This window comes from Crocuta crocuta, unplaced genomic scaffold, assembly GCF_008692635.1.
Source record: "Crocuta crocuta isolate KB4526 unplaced genomic scaffold, BGI_CrCroc_1.0 scaffold112, whole genome shotgun sequence".
Classification (NCBI taxonomy): domain Eukaryota; kingdom Metazoa; phylum Chordata; class Mammalia; order Carnivora; family Hyaenidae; genus Crocuta; species Crocuta crocuta.
The window spans coordinates 2316837-2337846 of record NW_027528818.1 but is presented as its reverse complement, the minus strand read 5'-3'; the positions used below and the strand labels follow the sequence as shown (position 1 = coordinate 2337846).

General features: G+C 41.0%; 1 protein-coding gene across 1 annotated transcript in view; it reads right to left on the bottom strand.

The window, feature by feature from the left end:
* Positions 1 to 9713: 9713 nt before the first annotated feature.
* Positions 9714 to 21010, bottom strand: part of FREM3 (FRAS1 related extracellular matrix 3) — an 85751-nt gene continuing 74454 nt past the window's right edge. The window contains exons 7-8 of the mRNA XM_077755928.1: positions 13442 to 13591; positions 9714 to 10270 (exon numbers count right to left, since the gene is read on the bottom strand). Coding sequence (XP_077612054.1) covers positions 10029 to 10270; positions 13442 to 13591 — 392 coding nt within the window. The 3' untranslated portion in view covers positions 9714 to 10028. The remainder of the gene's footprint in view (positions 10271 to 13441; positions 13592 to 21010) is intronic.

The window sequence follows — 21010 nt, the reverse complement described above, 5'->3', positions numbered from 1 at the left end:
AGAGGGGGGGGGGGGGGGGGGGAGGGCTCGCATGACCAGCTGGGGGCTCACAACACGCTAGCAAAAACTCACAGGCAGCTCCGCAGCTTTGCTACCAAACCCAGGTTCTCCCGCCCAGTGCCCAGCAAAGCCAACCACGCAGACATCGAGGGTGCAGCAAAGAAAAGCCTTATCGGAGAGGCAGCCAAACTAGGAGACAGGAAAACAAGCCTCCAAACCACCTCCCGGCAAGCAGGAGAGTCGGGGGAATTGAAAGGCGGCTGGAAAGAGGGCTGAGTGAAAAGCTGCAGCTGTGCTTAGTAGGCGCATTAACCCTTTGGTTACCGGCTATAAGCTCACCGTATGTATCAAAGCACTTTTGCCCATACATTTCAGTTGAATCAGTGCAAGCCTCCTTGTCCTCGGCTTCCAGGATTCCTTGTTCAATTCCATCCCTACTAGCTACGTGTACATGCTCCTCGCTCCTGCTGGCACCCGAATGCATGCTCTGCCTACGATAGGGAGTGAGATGATGTAGGTTCAGGTCTTAATTCCGCCCCTATTACCTGAGTAACGCAGGGTTTCTTTGTTTCTTTTTAATTTTTATTGTAGGGTGTTTTAAAATATTTTGCATGTGACGAAGGATTAAATGAGAGAATGATTTTAAAAAAACATTCTGTCAACTTCAAATAAGGCAACTAGTGATAGTGTATGACGATGGTGTCTGAAGCTCATTTGCGATTTTAGTTCTGGAGCAGCCTCACTAATGAACCAGTTTAACCTGGGATCCCCGACACTTAGGATTTCTCCAAGCCTTGCATGGCTTGTCTGTCCTTGGTCACAGGGCCTGGAGTGCTGCCCGGTCCCTTCCCAGCAGAGACTCTCAGAAGCCTACCTGGTCATTAGCACACTCAGCCAGCAATTTGGATGCGTCACAGTAACGGCTTACTTCTGGTAGAAGTGCTGGGTGCAGACAGTTCCCAGGGAGGTGCAGTACTGGTAAGGGGTGCTCTGTCCATGCCTGGCAGGTGTTGTGGTGAAGCCATGCTTGGTGAAGCTCACTGTTGCCTAGAAGATTGGAGCACTTGTGATTGCCCACACAGGTGCCATGAGGACTGAGCGTGAGCTTGAAGCTGGCCTAAACCCATGTGCGGATAACAGGCAGCATTCACAGAGAGGTAGTCTGCATAGTTCAGGACTCAAGGATGGGCACCTGGGTTCCAGCTCTATCTCTAGCTCTTCCAGTGGCCTGTGGCATGGCCAGGAGGGCCCCCCTTCTCTTCTCAGTGAAAGTAATAATTAAAGGCACTTGGGTGACTCAGTTGGTTAAGCGTCTGACTTTGACTCAGATCATGATTTCATGGCTCTTGAGTTTGAGCCCTGCATCAGGCTCTGTGCTGACAGTTCAGAGCCCGGAGGCTGCTTCATATTCTGTGTCTTCTCCCCCTCTCTCTGCCCCTCCTCTGCTCACAGTCTGTCTCTCAAAAATACATAAATGTTAAAAAAATGAAAAAAGCAAGCAATAATTATACCTTTGATTTTATGGGAATGCTTACCATCTGGGTTAAACTTCATCACAATTAGGGGTAATCAGGCCCCATCCCCATATTGAATCTTGGATGTGGAAGTTTCAGTTTCTTTGCCAGCAGATGGGGCTGACAGTGACCTGGAGAAACAGATGCTAATGGAAACATAAGGGACTGGATAGTCCAGGGTTAATAAGAATAAGGAAAGAAATAGTAGTTACAATTTGTCAAGTGCCTAATAGTTACCAGTGTACATACATCATCACATTTATTCCCAACAATCCTACAAAGAAGATACTCTCATTTGCAGATGCGGAAATAGAGCCACTGGCAATTTTTTTTGGAAAATATTGACTTTTGTATTACAAGGGAAAAAATCTTGGAATAAATTGATTAATAATAATCTTTTAAAGTATTTTTAAAATTTAAAAAAATGTTTGTGTTTGAGAGAGAGAGCGAGCAAGCATGAGTGGGGGAGAGGCAGAGAAAGAAGGAGACACAAAATCTGAAGCCGGCTCCAGGCTCTGAGCTGTCAGCACAGAGCCTGATGTGGGGCTTGGACTCATGGACCAAGAGATCATGACCTGAGCTGAAGTTGAACACTTGACCAACTGAGCTTTCCAGGTACCCATTAATTTATTCTTTTTAAGTTTGTTTATTTTTAAGTAGTTTCTCAACTCAATGTGGAATTCAAACTAATGACCCTGAAAGCAAGAGTTGAATGTTCTTTCACTGAGCCAGCCAGATACCCCTCTTTTAATGTATTTTTATCAAATAATTCCTTGTCCAAAAAGGTTTGATTTCTTGTTTCGACAAGATGCAAATATGTGGAACACTTTCCTCTATGGAGGCACTCAGCTGACCCTCTGATTGATTTCTTTTAGTCCTTGAAAGATAGGATTGTAGACATAACAAATTATAAATACACATGAACACAAACACCTGCTTAGTGAAATTATTTTTTTATTAGTTGATTTGTATGTAAAACACACAACAGATCAGATTCAGAATGACTGAAGGAGGAGGAAGAAACTCAAGTATACTTGTTGCCTACAATGGCTAGACAGCTGGGGATTTTTTAGGGGGCTGAGGAGCAGGGAGTCTGGACCCAGTGGAAAACCACATTAGGTTTAAAAATTGTTGCATGGAGTTTGCATTGATAGGAGGTCCAGGCTGTTTGTAGAAGCTTCCTCCTCACGGGAAGTCCCACCCACCAGCCCTGATATGGACCACTGACACACATTATCTCACGAATGGGGTGTTCTATCTTAGACAAAGTTGCTGTCCACTTCACACGCTGAGACTGGGCATGCATTCTGTGACCTGAAAGTGGCTATCCCTTTGATTTAACATTCATTTTATGGGTATAAAACCTCTTCCCTCTGACAACCACCAGTTTGTTCTCCATATTTATGATTCTATTTCTGTTTTTTGTTTATTTTGATTTTTAGATTCTACATATAAGTGAAATCATACAGTATTTCAGATATCATTCTCTGTCTGAATTATTCCACTTAGCATAATGCTGGGTGGGTCCATCCATGTTGTTGCAAATGCAAGATCTCATTCTTTTTTATGGGTGGGCAATATTTCACTGTGTACGGAATCTTCTTTTGTCCCTGGATGGAAACCTGGGTTGCTTCCATATCTTGGCTATTGTAAATAATGCTGCAATTAATATAGGGACACATATAGCTTTGAATCAGTGTTTTCATTTCCTTTGGGTAAATACTAGGTAGTGGAATTACTACTGGATTGTATGGTATTGCTATTTTTAATTTGGTGAGGAACCTCCATACTGCGTTCCACAGTGGCTGCACCAATTCATATTCAAACTAACAAGTGCATGGGGCTTTCTTTTCTGGAAAGTTAAAAAAAAATCCGTTTATCTTCCATTTGTCTCATTGCAGTATGAAAAAAAGTGCAAAATGGATGGAAAAAAAGGCAAAATGGATGGAAAAAAAATCCCTACCCCCAAACCTGGTTTAATGTGCTCTGAGACATTTTATATATATGAGAAGTCATGTTATTTCGTTGGGAAAGAATGAATATGACATGGACCAACTTCCATAAGTTTCAAGCAGTTATAATTTTCTCTTTCCATTAGGCAGCCCTTGTGCCAAGCAATTTCCTTTTGGGGTAACTACCACTTCCCATCCTCTTTGTTTACGATGACAACTGGACTTAGAGGTGTAAGCCCCACATCACCACTGGTCCTGACGGCTTAAGTGGCCGCCATCCCTTTGAGCCGGCTTGGACGGAGATGGGGTCAAGTGTGATGGAGTTTGTGTCAGTGAAGAAAGTATTGCAGTCCGCCTCCTGCAGTCCCCGTCACTGCTGCTGGGGGCCCCGGCCACCCAGCCCTACAGGGTTAAGGTGTCATTAATGTTCTCATCTGAGAACAAATCTTGTAATTGGAAGATCTGGGGATTACAGGCTTAAGATGAGACCAAAAAATGGGAGGAAAAGACGCATCCTTTCAGGTTATGTCTGTGTGGATCAAATGTTTCTACTGAGTAGCTCTGACTGCCGAAAGGCCAAATACATGTCATCTTGGGGAGCTGAGCAAGAAGCAGAAGTGAGAAAACAGTTTCAAAATGTGTGGCTTGTCTTAATAAGAACAATTTTCTATTTTAGTCCATACCATATTTGCTTTCATTAAAATAGTTCAAATACATGTCACTAATGCTTGAGGGAGAGGCATCAAATTTCCCATTACGACCTGGTCTGGCACATCATGACACCCAGTCAGGGACCTGTTGGCAAGTACCCATACTCCCAACCGGACAAGAATCATCACCTACAGACTGAAACACCAAAAAATACCAACATCAAGGTTTTAAGGTAATTCGAGCCCTATGGAATTTCAGATTACAGAGAAATAAGAATAAGCTAGAATAGGAGACTCACAGATTTTTGTCTATGGCACAGCTGTGGCATTTGTTAGCTAGGAGGGCAAGTGACCATTTTGAGGGCTCTTGTGTGCTGGATTGAGCACAGCACTGAAAAGTGTGTCCTACGGTCACATATACAAGTGGGAAACCAGCAGAAGTCTTTCCTTGTTTTTGGTGGCTGATGTGTCATCATCAGTGAGAAGAGATCACTTGGGCACAGCTGGAAAGGTGACATCTGCAACACTATGCATTTCTTCAATGCACACAATAGCTCTGGCCATCTGAAATAGAGATATACAAATGTCATTTCAAAAGCAGCAAAATGGGTAAGATGAGGTCCCAGGGCACCGCCATATTTTTCATTAGATTATCTCAGTATTCCGCTCTGGGATGTTTACTGACAATCCTAAAGTGAATGTATCAAAGAAACTGTAGTCCTTATTTATTGCATTAATTTGTCGCTTTGTCCTTCAGATTCAGATGTAGAACACCCACCTGGTAATGACAAACTGAGCTTCCTTATGAGGCAGAGGCCCGTAAGTCCCAGAGAGGTTGAATGTGTAGTTCAGTTGTGAGCTGGTTATAGTCTCTGTCTGTCTCCTCCAGATCCACTGTCCCTGATTCTCTGGTGACCCGGGAGATGACGCCAGTGGACGACGGCCCCTGAACTCCCTTGTCCTCTGGCTTCCTGTTAGATCTGCTTGATGGGAAGCACGCTCAGGAGAGCAGGGTGGGGGAGCAGAGGGAGCTTAGGATACTGATTCCCTGGCTCTCCCTGCACATATGGCTCCTACTGGGTGGTTCTTCTCTCTGTAGGGTTCCAGCTGCTGTTCTTTCCAGGGTCCGGTACACTGCTCTGTCCTGGTCTCTTCAGGTCCCATGGTGATGACTCCTCATTGTCGCTGCTCCGTCAGTGCTTCTACACCCCTTTTGGTTGCCTTAATCCTGACCACACCTTTGCAATATTCCCCTCATTGAACACTCCAGTTAAATGCTTTTTGGTGTGCCATGACTTTCCTGCTGGGACCCTGACCCAATAAAAATTCCTTTAGGAAGAACAGCACTTTATTATTATTTTTAAATGTTTATTTATTTATTTTTGAGAGAGAGAGAGAGAGAGAGAGAGAGAGGAGAGAGAGAGAGAAAGAGCAGAAGCAGAGAGAGAGGGAGGGAGATACAGAAGGCTTCAGGCTCTGAGCTGTCATTGCAGAGCCCAATGCTGGGCTTGAACTCACAAACCATGAGATCACGGCCTGAACCAAAATTAGGTGCTTAACTGACTGAGCCACCCAGGCACCCCAGAAGAATAGTACTTTAGTCATATACTTAGAGTCATCAACTGATTTGCTCATTTATTTGTAATCTTGAAACATAATCCTCCACATAATGCCAAGTGTGTTAGGTGCTGGACAAAAAAAGAGTAACGTGACATAGACTCAAACTTTCTTTCACTGAAGATGTTTTAGGAATGTCAAATGCATGATCTGTGTTCAGTCATTTATATGGGTGCTTCAGGCTAGTCACATTATGAGGCCCAATGTAGAATGTCCCAATCTTGTTTCCTTACAGAACACTATCACATCCACATCTTTTACAGCAGCAAACCGGTTTTTTTTCCCATGCATCCTAACATTTACCAACCAAATAGATCATATTATGAACAGTAAGTAAACTGCTAAATTTCTAGAAAGATGGATTGAGTGGTTCCTGTTAATTAAACTCTTTGGTTAGTAGAGATTACCTCATGAATCACCAATTTTTACAGAATTATAATATTTTTAACACAAAATTATGGTAGACCTTTGTCTTGGTTATAATTTTGAACCCAAATTCCTCATTTAGCCTCATAAATGTGGGGGTGGGGTGGAGAAGGCAAGCTTTTGTGATGATTCCTGGCTGCCTATCATGCTTTTAAAATTGATGTTCCATCGTAGAGTCAAAAGAACAAGGCTTCGTAAAAACTACAGCATGTTTGTGTTTGCTCTCATCTGAATCCAGTTGACATATCGGAAGTGTCAAGAAATGCCTTGATACTAAGAATGGAGGGGTCTGAGGCACTGGTCCTTCAAATGACAACATGAACCTCAGATCAAGAGAGGCTGGTGAATGAGTAAAGAGAAAGGAACACAGCTGCATATATGCCCCCTGCTCTGAAAATATTCTTTCAAGGATATGAAGATCACATCATTACTTGCCCTTCATCTGAGCACTATGAACTTGACTTACAGAGGTATACAAGTATGAAAGTCGGAAATCAGTATCACTGGGACAAAATCCAGGTGATGGCAGGTGGCACAGCTCCCAGGGGCTCTAGAGGAGGAGCCACTTCGGTCTCTCCCAGCTTTGGTGGCTGCCGGCCTCCCTTGGCTTGTGGCCCCATCGCCCAATTTCTTTTCTTCTACGTGTGGTCCCCAGCAACTCTCTCTTATAAGGACCCTTGTGATAACAGGGCCTACCCAGGAGGGTCTTCCCATCTCAAGATCCTTAATTTAATTTCATGTGCAGAGATCCCTTTTCCATGTGAGGCAAAATTCATGCACTCCAGGCAGGACCAGAATTCCTTGGAGGCCATTTTCAGCCTGCTCCACCTGTCAGATGCTGTCTGTTTTGTTTCCTTGTCTCTGCCTCATCATATTTAGAGACACCTTTGGTGAAACCCAGTTTCGCAACTTGATTTACCTTTTCCTATTCACTTCTATCATATTTAGTTTTGGTGATACCTCTTCGTATCCAGCTCATTTTTCTAAAGTCAGGGGTAATATTCCCAAGGGACCCAATTTGCCTTTGTCATAAATTGTAATAATATAACAGAATGAAGTCATTATAACCTGCTTAAGTTTCTTTTTTAATAAAAATTTTTAATGTTTATTTATTTTTGAGAGAGAGAGAGAGAGACAGACATTGAGCAGGGGAGCATGAGCAGATACAGAGAGGGAGACACAGAATCTGAAACAGGCTCCAGCCTCTGAGCTGTCAGCACAGAGCCTGATGCAGGGCTCGAATTCAGGAACAATGAGATCATGACCTGAGCTGAAGTCAAATGCTTAACTGGCTGAGCCACTCAGGTGCCCCTAACCTGCTTAATTTTCTTAATTTCATAAGTAGCAATAATGTGCTCTTGAACACATATACTTACCAATGTAACTATACAGTACGTTTGGGAAAAAAAGGCTGATAATCTCATTAACCTAAAACAAAGTTATTATCCCTTCTAGGCATGTCCTTTTTACTCTTTTCATAATTTTAAATGTTGCAATAACAACATGATCACTGGGAATCTAGAATTGGTATTATTCTATCAAGTAGATATCCCACAATTCATTTAACAATTTCCTAGTAGGGAACATTTAGTTTGCTTATAATTATTCATTATAATAATAGGATTAGGAGGTGCAACATTGTGGTGTCTCATGGCAAAAAATGTGCAGAATGCTTACCTGGTAGAAAATGGATTGTGGAGTCATCAGTGTTGGGCTGCTCCTCATGGTGCGTCATCACCTGGGCTGAGGCCTGGTGGGTATAGCAGTGCATGGACTTCCAGCTGGTGTGTCTTCTGCTCCTGTAAATGACCGCCCTTGGCTGCCTGCTTTTTTAGGCAGGGCTCCTGTAAATTGGGCTCTGTAAATTGGACTCTGGATACTAGAATAAAATATACAACACTTTTCCACTAATAGTTTAGGCAGTAGCAGCAACATCTTGAATGCATCTGGAATATCTCCATTATGCTTTCTAAATCCCTAAGAAAACTGAAGTATTAATGAGAAAAATATGTATATATTTTTATTCCCTAAAAATGTTAGCATGAAGAAAGAATAGGTGAGGAATGAAAATGAGGCCATTTTCCTATAGTGTGTCAGTCCATTCTTGGTAGGAAATTGGGCATTTTTCACTCATTTAGATGGTTAGATCACTTTCAGTATGTACATTCATTGAGTATTGTATAGAATACACCAGGTTTAATCCTAGAAGCCTAAAAAAAGTCATTTTGCTTCCCTGGCATGTCTTCCTGAGAGGAAATTAGGAATGGAACAGACGGACTTCACAGAAAGCACTGTTGGTAATGTTACCCAAGAGAAAAGATACAGTCATAAACACTGCATTCTTCTCAATGGAGTTCCTTCACAAACGGCAGAATGAGAGAGAGAAGGGTTGGGGGAAGAGGGAGAGAGATTGTCTGAAAAATACAGAAAGACTGAGATTAATTTCAGGTTCAAAATAGAATCCTCTATGGCTTTCTCTACAAGGCTGACAATGTGGACTCTTCCTGGGCACAGAGGTACTCAGTGGAAAGTTTAGGATGGTTGGGGGACTGTTGGGTATACCTGGCCAATATATAGTTTTTTCATTATTTTTAAAAAAAAATTATGAAGGGTTCATATCTTTCTGACACATTGGAGAAGCTCCATAAATATCTCTTGAATTAAATTGAGTTTAAAAGATTTTTGATCCTGGTAACTAGGCAAATTATAAGATGAGGGAGAATGATTTTCTGTTGGTAGATAAGTATTCAGACAGGAATTAGAACAGGAAATCAAGTCCAAGTTTCTAATTTTAAGGAGAAGTGAGGTCAAGAATTATAAGGTAGCTTGGGAAAATCTCCTCTCTGGTTGGAAAAGCTGATGTTGTCTAGCAAGGAAACAAAATCCACACTGATAACAGATAGGGCTTCTTTACCTACATATTTAGACCATATGGCAGCCAAGGGCCTTTTTCTTGCCTTCACTATCTCTGGGGACAGCTTCTTGAATTTTTTTTTTTGAAATGGTTTTTTATCATGTGCAAATTGTTAAGGTTAAGTCATACCTGAAACACAGATTTAAAAAGGGGTTGTCAAAGAAATGCCTAAAAGATATGACAGGAACAAAGATATGTTTTTCAAAATAGTTGGGAAACTTGGATTTATGGGGTATTCACTAAGGTATGCTATCAGTAATTTATATTGCCAACTAAACTTCCTTAAGAACTAATTGGGTATTTTGGGGATAATGCAACTCTTCAACTTTTCTTTCTTCTCTCTTTTAAAACTTGCATTAAAAAATCATTTTATTGTTTTTTTTTAATCCCCTTTAAAAAGGCTTTTGCAAAAGATGGGAGAGGTGATGAAAGGATTTCTCTACCTAAGTTGATCTGATAAAAGGACTTGTAGAGGAAAATTGAGGAACTGGCAAAAAAGGAGCTTTCAGCTTATGGGCAAATTTCAGTTAGGGCACTCTTACTTATCACGATAACCTGAAAACATGGAAGAGGGTGACAGTATGTATGTGGTTGAAAGGTACTTCACGTCGAACATCAATTGGCCAAGAGAAGCTGACCCTTTTGTTCTTAACTTTTGATTTAATTGATGACAATGGTTTTCACAAGCTCTAGAAACAAAGTAAAGGAAAATATGAAGAGGAAAACAAGAATACAGTCTAATCTTTTGTGGGCTCAATCCTTTCTCTGTATATGTGCATATCTCTCCATATATCCATACAGTCACATAAACTATTTTTGCAAATATCACCAGAATATATATAACACCAGTAACAGTACAATATCATTGATATTCCAGAGTTGCTAAGCTGTAAATACAGTACAGTTTCATTCTGTTGTTAGGAGACATATTTTGGCTGTTACAGTCTTTAGTCTTTCAATCAAAGGAGCTACCAGTATTCTGCTTATAGTCAGTGATGGTGTCATTGATGAAAATGGTGGTTTTATTTGGTTCTCCAAGCACTGCACCCACCGGCATCTGGAGTACTAATTCAAACCTCTCTGGACCCTCCAAGATAGGCTGTGCCAGGTCATCAAGGATTGTCACTTGGAATATCTGCATATGCACTCCTGGAGCAAAGTCCAGATTTCGGCTGATTCCGACATAGTCTATTCCAGCTAGTGGGAAAGGAGAAGTCAAAAGTGAGACTGTAAGATTCACTGTCCCAAATTTTCCTTCAAAGAAAAATTTCCTTCAGGGAAAAATCACATTCTCCTATGTACGCAGCATCCTCAGAATCATATTTTGTGGCTCAACCCCCAGAAAGAGAAAGCTTCCATATTCTATTTAATGCCATGATAGTCTCTCATCCATGAGCATAGGCCATCCTCATTAGTGTTCTCCATGTTGATACCAGACACATCACTTTCTAAGTACTTCCACAAAAATCCCACTGATAGACTGAAGGTTATCTGAAGGCAACTTCAATTTGTAGTGAAGAATTTATCTTTTTAACTTTTAATTGTTAAGGTAACTATCACAAATTTAATTTTCATTAGGTTTCACTCATTCACCTTTGTCAGATATTTGGTTAATCTTATCACATTCTGCTCAATTTTACTAAGGCATGGAGTTTGTGTCACATCCTGCATTATTAATTAGTCAGTTGGTTCACCTGATCATATAGTTTCTTTGCTACTTATTTAAAAAAAAGTCATCAAATGTAAAGACAGCAATAAATTATAACCAATGGAATGCAATAGAAAACCCTAGGTGATATAAAGACATTACTAAATCAAGGAACAGAATATTTATATTGTCTCAAGGTATCTCTCCATAAAATACTTATTAATTGCAAAGGAAGAAAAATGACTTCATAGGTGGGGAGACCTGGAAGATACCACTTAACCAAGTGATTAAAGTTAACACCACCGTTAATGGGATACATGGAAATGGTGTGACATTGGATTGAATTCAATGAGAACACAGTGTCATCTCTGCAACTTTCCTGCCAAAGATGCATAGTCTGAATCTAATTATAAGGGAACATCAGACCTAGTGGATCTCGAATAAGGTGTGAGGATTAAACTGAGGTAATTTTATCAAGTTAATTTCCTGATTTTATGTTTGCATTGTAGTCATAGAGGAGAATATCTCTGTTGGAATGGCATTCTAAGTTTTCAGAGAGATGGTTCCAAATTTATTGGCAACCTACCCTCAATGATTCAGGAAAAAAAGTTCTTTTCCTGTACTTGTCACTTTTAAGATTGTTGCAAAGGTATTTTTTAAAAAAGCCATTAAATAATTATACTTAAGAAAGACAAAACAAGATTATGCTGAAAAGTACCAGGGCAGGAGAATAAGGAAAAGAGACCTTTGAATCTTTTGCACTTTAGTTTAGATCTTGAGTCCACTGCTTACTTGTACCAACTATTGAAACTCTCTGAGTATCCATTTCTTTAATTGCAAAATGGGATAATTATTGCTATTTTACAAGGTTGTTGCGAAGATTAGAGATGATATAGCAAACATTCTAGTATGGAGTCTGGCAAATAGTAGGCATCTAGTACAAAGGGCTTATAATTATTATTTATGTAACAAGTTATAATGAGATAGTATAACTATGTATGCATAATTATTATTGCTAATTACCAAAGCAGATGGTATTCTTTTTTTTAAATATTTATTTTTGAGAGACAGAGAGAGATAGAACACAAGCAGGGGAGGAGCAGAGAGAGAGGGAGACACAGAATCCAAAGCAGGCTCTAGGCTCTGAGCTGTCAGCATAGAGCCCGATGTGGAGCTCAAACCCATGAACTGTGAGATCATGAGTGGAAAGTTGGACACTCAACCAACTGAGCTACTCAGTTGCCCCACAGATGCTTACTTTGATTAGTCCATCCCTACTTGGGAGCTAGCAGAAGGGTCATTACTTGTATGAAAAGGGATTTATCTAAATGAACTCAAATTTTATTTTCCCAACCACAAGGAAAATAGTCCAATAAGCCATTTAGTCTAGTTATTTTTGTTTCCACAAATGCATAGAGAGTGAAAAATGACCTTCTCTGAAAATGAAGAAAAAGAAAGAAAAGTAAAAGAAGCAAAAAAAAAACACAAAAAACCAAAACCAAAACCAAAAAACTAAACAAACAAGACAAAACCCCTGTAAAGATCATTACTGGTTTCATGTACCATGTGCTATGATATATTCACTAGAGAGTTATAACATGTGAATTCTTCCAACAGCAAGGACTGTGCTCTAAACCTAATTATCTTTATTTTCCTGAACTGTTTATGGATATACGCTGAAACTGAGTTTACAATTTCAGAGGTAAATATATATTTTATTCTCTTGATGCCTCATTAGTTAGTGTAGACTTTCATATTGCTGGGTTTTATTTGTAGGGTGTGTGTTTTTATTTTAAAATATTCTCATGTGTCTTGGATGTATATGACGCTAGTCCTGAACTAACTGATTGTCCACGACCCAGAAGACTAAGAGGTCCAAGACGACAAATGAGAAAACGTGGGTATCAATGTAGATGGAAATTTCCCTTTCTTTTCCTGTTGAATTATTCTGCGTTTTGGGTTTTTGTTTTATTTTTTTGATAAAGCAGCTGACAGGCTCCCCAGAGGAAGTAGTATTCAGAACTGTCTAGCTCCACTGTCAGCCAGGCCTTGATTGTCCTTATCAAGAGGGACAAAGGTGAGTGGCCATGAGGACACGCTGCTTGACGCCAAGGAAAAAGCCTGAGTTGGAGTGCTAACCTCCTACCCTTCTAGGGCTCAACAGGTAACTGGGTTTCCCCAGGAGATGGGTCTTGTTCAGCCATTAAAGGGGTATCTTGGTCTGAAATACTGTCATGAGCAGCTTATGGTATTTACAAATATTCTGAACATTGGAAAATTAGTTTGGGTCCATGACAATCCAGTGGGTAACAAATGGATCGTAAAGTCTATTTTGTAAACAGCAAAAGTCATTCCATATGTAGACCATCTATGTGCTCAGGTAGGAGAAACTTAAAATCAGGGCCCATCAACAAAGACCAGGCATACTACACTTAACAGATGAGACTCCACTCTATACATATATCTTGATAATGATATATTTATTATTTTATTTTAAAAATGTTTATTTTTGAAGAGAGAGCACAAGAAGGAAGGGGCAGAGAGAGAGAGAGAGAGAGAGAGGGTGACAGAAAATTCCAAGCAGGCTCTGTGCTGTCAGCATAGAGCCTGAGACAGGGCTAGAACTCATGAACCATGAGATATGACCTGAGCCAAAATCAAGACTCAGATGAACTACCCAGGTACCCCATGACACATTAAAAAAAAAAAAGTCCTCTCACCTTCTGCTGATGCTGGCTCTGTCTTCCTGGAGCGCACAGTGACAGATGACACTTGGGAAAGGTCAGTGCCTGTCCTCCAGACAGAGATCTCCACAGAGCCAGCACTTTCATCGACATGATACTCGGCATTCCCAAAGTGCAGGGTAGGCTCTAAGGAGGCATCAAAGGACAAATTAAGAATACTTCAGCCCACCAGGCCAACTATCTTGTTGGCTCTGTGACCCTGGGTGTTTGTCACAGTCATCAGACTAGACAGATCTCACAGGCTGGAGGAGAAAAGATCCCACAGGCTGGAGGAGAAAACCACACACACACACACACACACACACACACACACACACACACACACACGTCAGAATCACATGCCACAAATTTGACTCCAGGAGGTGCAGTGAGATAAGATCAGTTAGAATTCTACTCATTTTTCTGTTTCAAGAGATTTCTGTCATATAAAGAAATTTCTCTGTTGGGGAAAATTGGCCAACTAGCTGTAACTCAGGAAAGTCAGCTATTGTTTGGGAAAAGATGGTGGGGAATTTAGAAGACTTTTTCTCAGGAGAAACTGCTCTTTATGTTGAGAGACAGTCTAGCCAGGGTTCTGAATTTGGGGGCTGCTGTTCCTTTCTTCATGACATTTGCTGATTACAGGGATAGGCAGAAATCCTGGGGTGTGGCAGGATTCCATCAGCTGAGATGCCAGAAGTGCTTCCCTGGGGGCAGAGAAGGGGCTCCCTAGAAAAAGACGGTCGAAGGAAGCCAGAGTGGGCCTCAGACTTCGGTGGGGTGTGGGCAGGTGGAAGAGGAGCCTCCATCTCCTGAAGGGAGGAAAAGTTGGACAATGAGAAAGTTAGGACTTTCATGGGTATACCTAGTTATATCTTGTTCTCTGTGTTGTAAAAAGTAGCCTATGATTTAGCTGGCTATTTATGGCTTACACAAGGTTTAGCTAGCTGTTATACTAGACAGTTATATNTATACCTAGTTATATCTTGTTCTCTGTGTTGTAAAAAGTAGCCTATGAATTTAGCTGGCTATTTAAGGCTTACACAAGGTTTAGCTAGCTGTTATACTAGACAGTTATACTGGCTGTCTTGAAAAGGTTTTGAAAAGGTTTCAAAAAGGTTTTGAAATGAATATTTGTTTAGACTGTGAAACCTGGAGGCAAGAAAAAAAAAATGTAAACACCAAGAAGCAGTTTCACGATGGAGGAATGACCTCTGAGATAGTAAATGGAAGATTAACATTACAGAGATGAGACCTTTGCAAGCATAATGCAATACAGGAGCATATCTGAATTAAATTTAAAATTTTGGAAGGTAGAAATCAAATTTAATAAGCATTATTTACTCAGGATGTATTTTAGTAGATTTCTTAATGCTGAGGAAAGTCTGAAAGTTTTACCATGGTATACAAGACCTCTCCTTCTCTGACTGGAGTCAATTTTTCTGGAATCCCTGGGTTCAACAGGTCCTATGCCCTGCTGCACCAAACAGTTCACTGTGTACCCAACACACTGTGTGTTTATGGGCCTCCATTGTTGCTCTTGATGTTCTCTTCGCTGGAACTCTCTTCCCAAAGATCTGATTTCACACATTTCTACTCATTCTTTCAGAATGGGAATAAGAGTTACCTGCTCTGGGAAGCCATATATAACTTCCTCAAGAAATTCGGCATTCTTTACCCTATGCTTCCTAATGTTCTGAGTAGCTCTATGCCTGAGATGATGGGGCATACTTGGGAGGCCTGTGCTCAGAGAAGGGGGGGCATCCTCTCTTTTCTTCTTGCCTAGACCTTTCATGCCACCTTCCCATTGCTGCTGCTGAATGTTTTTGATACATCCAAGCTTGGGACAGGAGAGAGGAAGGAGAGGCAAGAAGGGTGGGGAAGTTCTTCCTTAGTGGGTATCATCATGGTGATGTCACGCTCTGGTCTTAGATGATAGAAGAAAACGGATTCTCTTTGTCATGGGCACTTTTGTGTGTTCTCTAGAGAGCCCTCACTCCCGTAGTTGGGTATTCCTCATTTGTTGTTCCCTTGATGAGGATGATGCATCTCCATTCTTCTGGGTCGCTTAATCCTTCATCAATTCATTAGCATTGGCAGTGCTTCTGCTGAGGATCCTTCAACCCTCTAGATGGTGCCTGCAGATAAGACCTAAGACAAGTCCATTCTGTCTCTCCCGAGTGCCTGGCTCACATATATTTTGGCAACCTTTCTGCAACCATTGCCTTGATAAACTCTAGTAATACTGCCTAATCCTGATGCAGCCCCTCTTTTCTGCTCATCCTTCAGAGCAGCCAACCAGCTTGTCTCCTACATTGTGATTTTCCAGGTAGAGCCAAACATCAATTCACTGTATCCTCCATATTGTACATGACACACATTACTCCCCAAATAGTCTCCTTAGAACTCCTCTTGTTTTTTTATTTTTATTTTATATTTATTTGTTTTCTTAAATAGCTTATTGTCAAGTTGGTTTCCATATAACACCCAGTGCTCATCCCAACAAGTGCCCTCCTCCATGCACATCACCCCCACCCCCATCAGCCCTCAGTTTGTTCTTAGCATTCAAGAGTCTCTCATGGTTTGCCTCCCTCCCTCTCCCCAACTATTTTTCCCTTCTCCTCCCCAATGGTCCTCTGTTAAGTTTCTCCTGTTCCACATATGAGTGAAAACATATGGTATCTGTCCTTCTCTGACTGACTTATTTCACTTAGCATAACACCATTGAGTTCCATTCACATTGCTACAAATGGCCAGAGTTCATTCTCATTGCCATGTAGTATTCCATCATATAGATAAACCACATCTTCTTGATCCATTCATCAGCTGATGGACATTTAGGCTCTTTCTATTGTTTGGCTATTGTTGAAAGTGCTGCTATGAACATTGGGGTACATGTGCCCCTATGCATCAGCACTCCTGTATCCCTTGGGTAAATTCCCAGCAGTGCTATTGCTGGGTCATAGGGGAGTTTTATGGTTAATTTTTTGAGGAACCTCCACACTGTTTTCCAGAGGCGCTGTACCAGTTTACATTCTCACCAACAGTGTAGGAGGGTGCCCGTTTCTCCACATCCTCGTCAGCATCTAGAGTTCTCTGATTTGCTCATTTTAGCCACTCTGACTGGCGTGAGGTAATATCTCAGTGTGGATTTGTATTTCCCTAATGATGAGTGACACTGAGCATCATTCATGTGTCTGTTGGCTGTCTGGATGTCCTCTTTGGAGAAGTGTCTATTCATGTCTTCTGACCATTTCTTCACTGGATTGTCTGTAGAACTCCTTCTCTCTCTTAAGGTGCCTAGGTGACTCAGTTGGTTAAGTATCCAACTTCAGTTCAAGTCTGGGTCTCACGGTCCATGAATTCAAGCCCTGCATGGAGCTCTGTACTGACAGCTCAGAGCCTGGAGCCTGCTTTGGATTCTGTGTGTCTCTCTTTCTCTCTGCCTCTTCCCTGCTTGCATGCTCTCTCTCTCAAAAATAAATAAATGTAAAAAATATTTAAAAAAGAGAACTTCTCTTGATTTATGACCTCTGTAAAAAGTTAAAACGTTAAAGCTACCAAGCTAACACGCCATTCTGTGTTTTTATTAGAACCTTACATACTTCTCAGGGTCAGGGACTAGAGTCCAAGTGTCTTTGTACCCCAGCAACACAGAGGCTGGTGTATTACAAGTACTGAAGAATCTGTCAAACAGATAATTTTAACTCACTTCTGTTATATTTTGAACTTATTACAAAGGTTTTTTTTTTTTTAAGTTGGTACAAAGTGATCTGACTTTTTAGCACAGAACTTATTCTGTATTATGTATAGGGAAGGGGAAGAGGTGAGAAAGAAAAAACATATTTGGTCACTTATGCTGCTATGCAGAAGAAAAATGTACCAAGCCTCTAGGAATATAGTCAGATATAAGATGTAAGAGTAGGATTGTGCCTCTTAGAAGAAAAATCATGAAACTCTTCTGAGATGCTCTGTGTATAAAGCATCAGGAGATTTGTTGAAGTAGAGAGAAGACTCCTCTTTGTTGCCCAGCAGTATCTCCAGTTATCTTTGCTGTAGTTCTGGGGCGGTGGCAGTAATCCTTAGGGTGGGCCATCATGAGAGCACGATGTTGTGACCACGTCATACTTAAGTTAAATTGATTCCACAGCCATTGATGTGTTTTTATCTCCTTTCAAAGAGAACATTTTTTAAATGGAAATAGGGAAACAGAGTACGACAAGTTGGGAAGTGAAGCTCTCAAAAGGGATCTGACCTTCACTCAAGGTGTATTCAATGTTCAGATTCAGAGAAATTTCACGACAAGATCCAGAAAGGACTTTCAGATGAAGCGACAGATGCACTATTGGTAGATTTTGAGAAACCACTCAGAACAGGAGAGATGTCAAAAGATAGGAGGTAGGGAAATATTTTTTCAGTTGCCTCAGCAGAGAAAATAAGATCTAGAGGCAAACTGGTAAGCCTAATCTCTAGAAAAACTCTCTAACAGTTTATTTAAAATGATTCCTGAATTCTTAGAAAAGAAAGAGGCAATGGCTATGGGTCACTGTGAGTTCTTTAATATCAGGCTTTATGATGTCAAATTCGATTTTTTTTTTCTTCAGTTAAGCATCTACTGAGGGTCCTCTCTGTGCTCTAAGTGCCATGGTAGCTACTGGGGATGTAGAGGAATATGGATTCTTTGCCGTCAAGGTGTTTTTGGTGTAAGAGGGCAGCCTCACCAATTTCAATCAGCTGACCCCTGAGCGGTTGGACAAGAGAAGGTCCAACCTCAAGGCTCAAAGGAGGAGTCCTGGGAGAGATAAAGCTGTGCTGGATCTGAAGATGAATCCAGAGAAAGGATCAGTGGGAATGCTGGGAGGAATGTTCCAGAGTGGCTAATAGGGAAAAAGGCATATGAGCCTGAAGAAGCCTAGTGCCTGGGGAGAAATACAAGCATTTGATTCCTAGTGACATATGAGATGAGAGAGAGTAAAGGGATGTTGGGAATGAGTTAGAGAGGAAGGTAGAAGCCAGATACTGCAGGGACTTGGGTCAATGTGAAGTAGATGGGTCTTTACTTTTTAGACTCTATAGAACGTGGGAACTGATTTTAAGCAGTAGAAAAGTGGTTGGTTTTTGTTGTTTTCTGTACATCTGTCTAACTTCAGTTTGAGCTACAGATTTAAGGAAGAGTTAAGATTACCAAGTAGGAAGCTACTGCAATTATCCAGGTGACACATGAGTATGATTTGAAGTACATACTAGTATTAAGGTTGAAGGGGGAGATGAACGGGGTAAGTGCCCTGAGCAGCACCCAGTGGTTGGAGGTAGGCAGCTACTAGAACATCCTGGGGTGTGGGAGTGGAGCTGTCGATCACTTCGTTGGGAATATAGGAAGGGGAATAATCTCAGCTAGGGGTAAGAGAGGGCAAGATGATGACATCTGATGGGATATCCAAGTAGACAGGTCTAGAAAAGTTTAGTTTAGTGTGTGAATCTGGAGTTCAAGAATTAGGGCCCAAGATAAGATTTGAGGGTGTTAGCACACAAGTTTGAGTCCATCCTGTAACATGATATAATCATTCAATATGGATGAATAAAGAGAACTGTAGTGGGGGAATCAACCTTTAGGGTGACTGGCAGAGGGGAAAGAATCCAAAAGAGAGCAAGAAAGAAAGAAAGAAAGAAAGAAAGAAAGAAAGAAAGAAAGAAAGAAAGAAAGAAAGAAAGGAAGGAAGGAAGGAAGGAAGGAAGGAAGGAAGGAAGGAAGGAAGGAAGGAAGGAAGAAAAGAAGGAAGGAAGGAAGGAAGAAAGATGGACAGATGAACGAACAAATGGATTGATGGCAAGAGGAATAGAACCAGGGGTATCAAGAGCAGAGAGCTGAGAAGAATGAGTGGTCACAATGTCAAATGTATTAAGCATTTCCAGAAAGATATGTGCAGGACAACAGTGGCAATCAGTGTAAAACTTTTTTAAACTGCAAAAAGTGAACAATGGCATCCAAGTTTAAGAATAAGAACTGAGGGGGCACTTGGGTGGCTCAGGTGGTTGAGCACCTGACTCTTGATTTTGGCTCAGGTCGTGATCTCATGGTTCGTGGATTCAAGCCCCATACTGGGCTCCGCACTGACAGTGGGGAGTCTGCTTGGGATTCTTTCTCTCACTCTCTCTCTGCCTGCTTTTCTCTCTCTCTCTCTCTTTCTCTCTCTCTCAAAATAAATAAACTTAAAAAAATAAGAACTGAAATAATTTCTTTCTATTTATGAAGCCTGTGGCAATTGTATTGTAATATGAATAACTTTATACAACATAGTGATACTCTTTCTTCTTCTTTTTTTTTTTTTAATATTTTTATTTATTTCTAGGAGAGAGAGAGAGACAGCGTGAGCAGGGGAGGGTCAGAGAGAGAGGGAGTCACAGACTGAAACAGGCTCCAGGCTCTGAGCTGGCAGTCAGCACAGAACCCGACGCGGGGCTCGAACCCACAAACTGCGAGATCATGACCTAAGCGAAAGTTGGACGCTTAACGGACTAAGCCACCCAGGCGCCCTGTGATACTCTTTCTTCTGAATGGTTTCCTGGTTTTACAGCACAGAAAAATGTCTTTCATGTTTTAAAACCATTTATGTGCTGAACTTTATCTTGGTCTTAAAACCATTTATGTGTTGAACTTTATCTTGGTCTTGCAACAGTATTAACCACATTAAAAAAAAAGTAGGATGTACTTGTTTCACCAAAATGACACTTTATGTATGTGCAATTTCTTTACACAATTTTTCTTTATAATGTTTTTTTAAATCTGTCATCATTCTATTCAATATCCATTTAATGATAAAGATACTAATCTATCTGGCACTCTTTATAGGCAAATTTTATGCATGTTATACAAATCTTATTGCCTTAGGACAAACAAAACTAACAGCTCTCTATGAAATTGGACATCAATTCTTTTTTTTAATGTTTTATTTATTTCTGAGAGAAAGAGAGAGACAGCATGAGCAGGGGAGGGTCAGAGAGAGACGGAGACACAGAATCTGAAACAGAATCCAGGCTCTGAGCTAGCTGTCAGTACAGAGCCCGATGCAGGACTCGAACCCACGAACTGTGAAATCATGAACTGAGCCAAAGTCGGACGCTTAACCGACTGAGCCACCCAGACGCCCCATCAATTCTTTTTTTTTTGTAGCAGATTACAAGTTTTCAAATCACATCCTAAAAACTGAAATAAACATCCTCAGTAGAAAAGCAGGAACCTGCTATAAGTGTTTAAATATAAAACAGACACAATTTGCTAATTAGTAACTGTCCTCAGGGGACACATGGGTGGTTCAGTCAGTTAAGCATCTGACTTTGGCTCAGGTCATGATCTCACAGTTTGTGGGTTTGAGCCCTGCATTGGGCTCTGTGCTGACAGCTCAGAGCCTGGAGCCTGCTTTGGATTCTGTGTCCCTCCCTTTCAAATTTCCGGCAGTTCTCTCTGCTCCTCTGCCCACACTCTGTCTCTCTCTCTCCCTCAAAATAAATAAACATTAAAAAAAAAGTGTCCTCAGTTTTCTCTTGCACCTGGTACAGGGCCAGTGG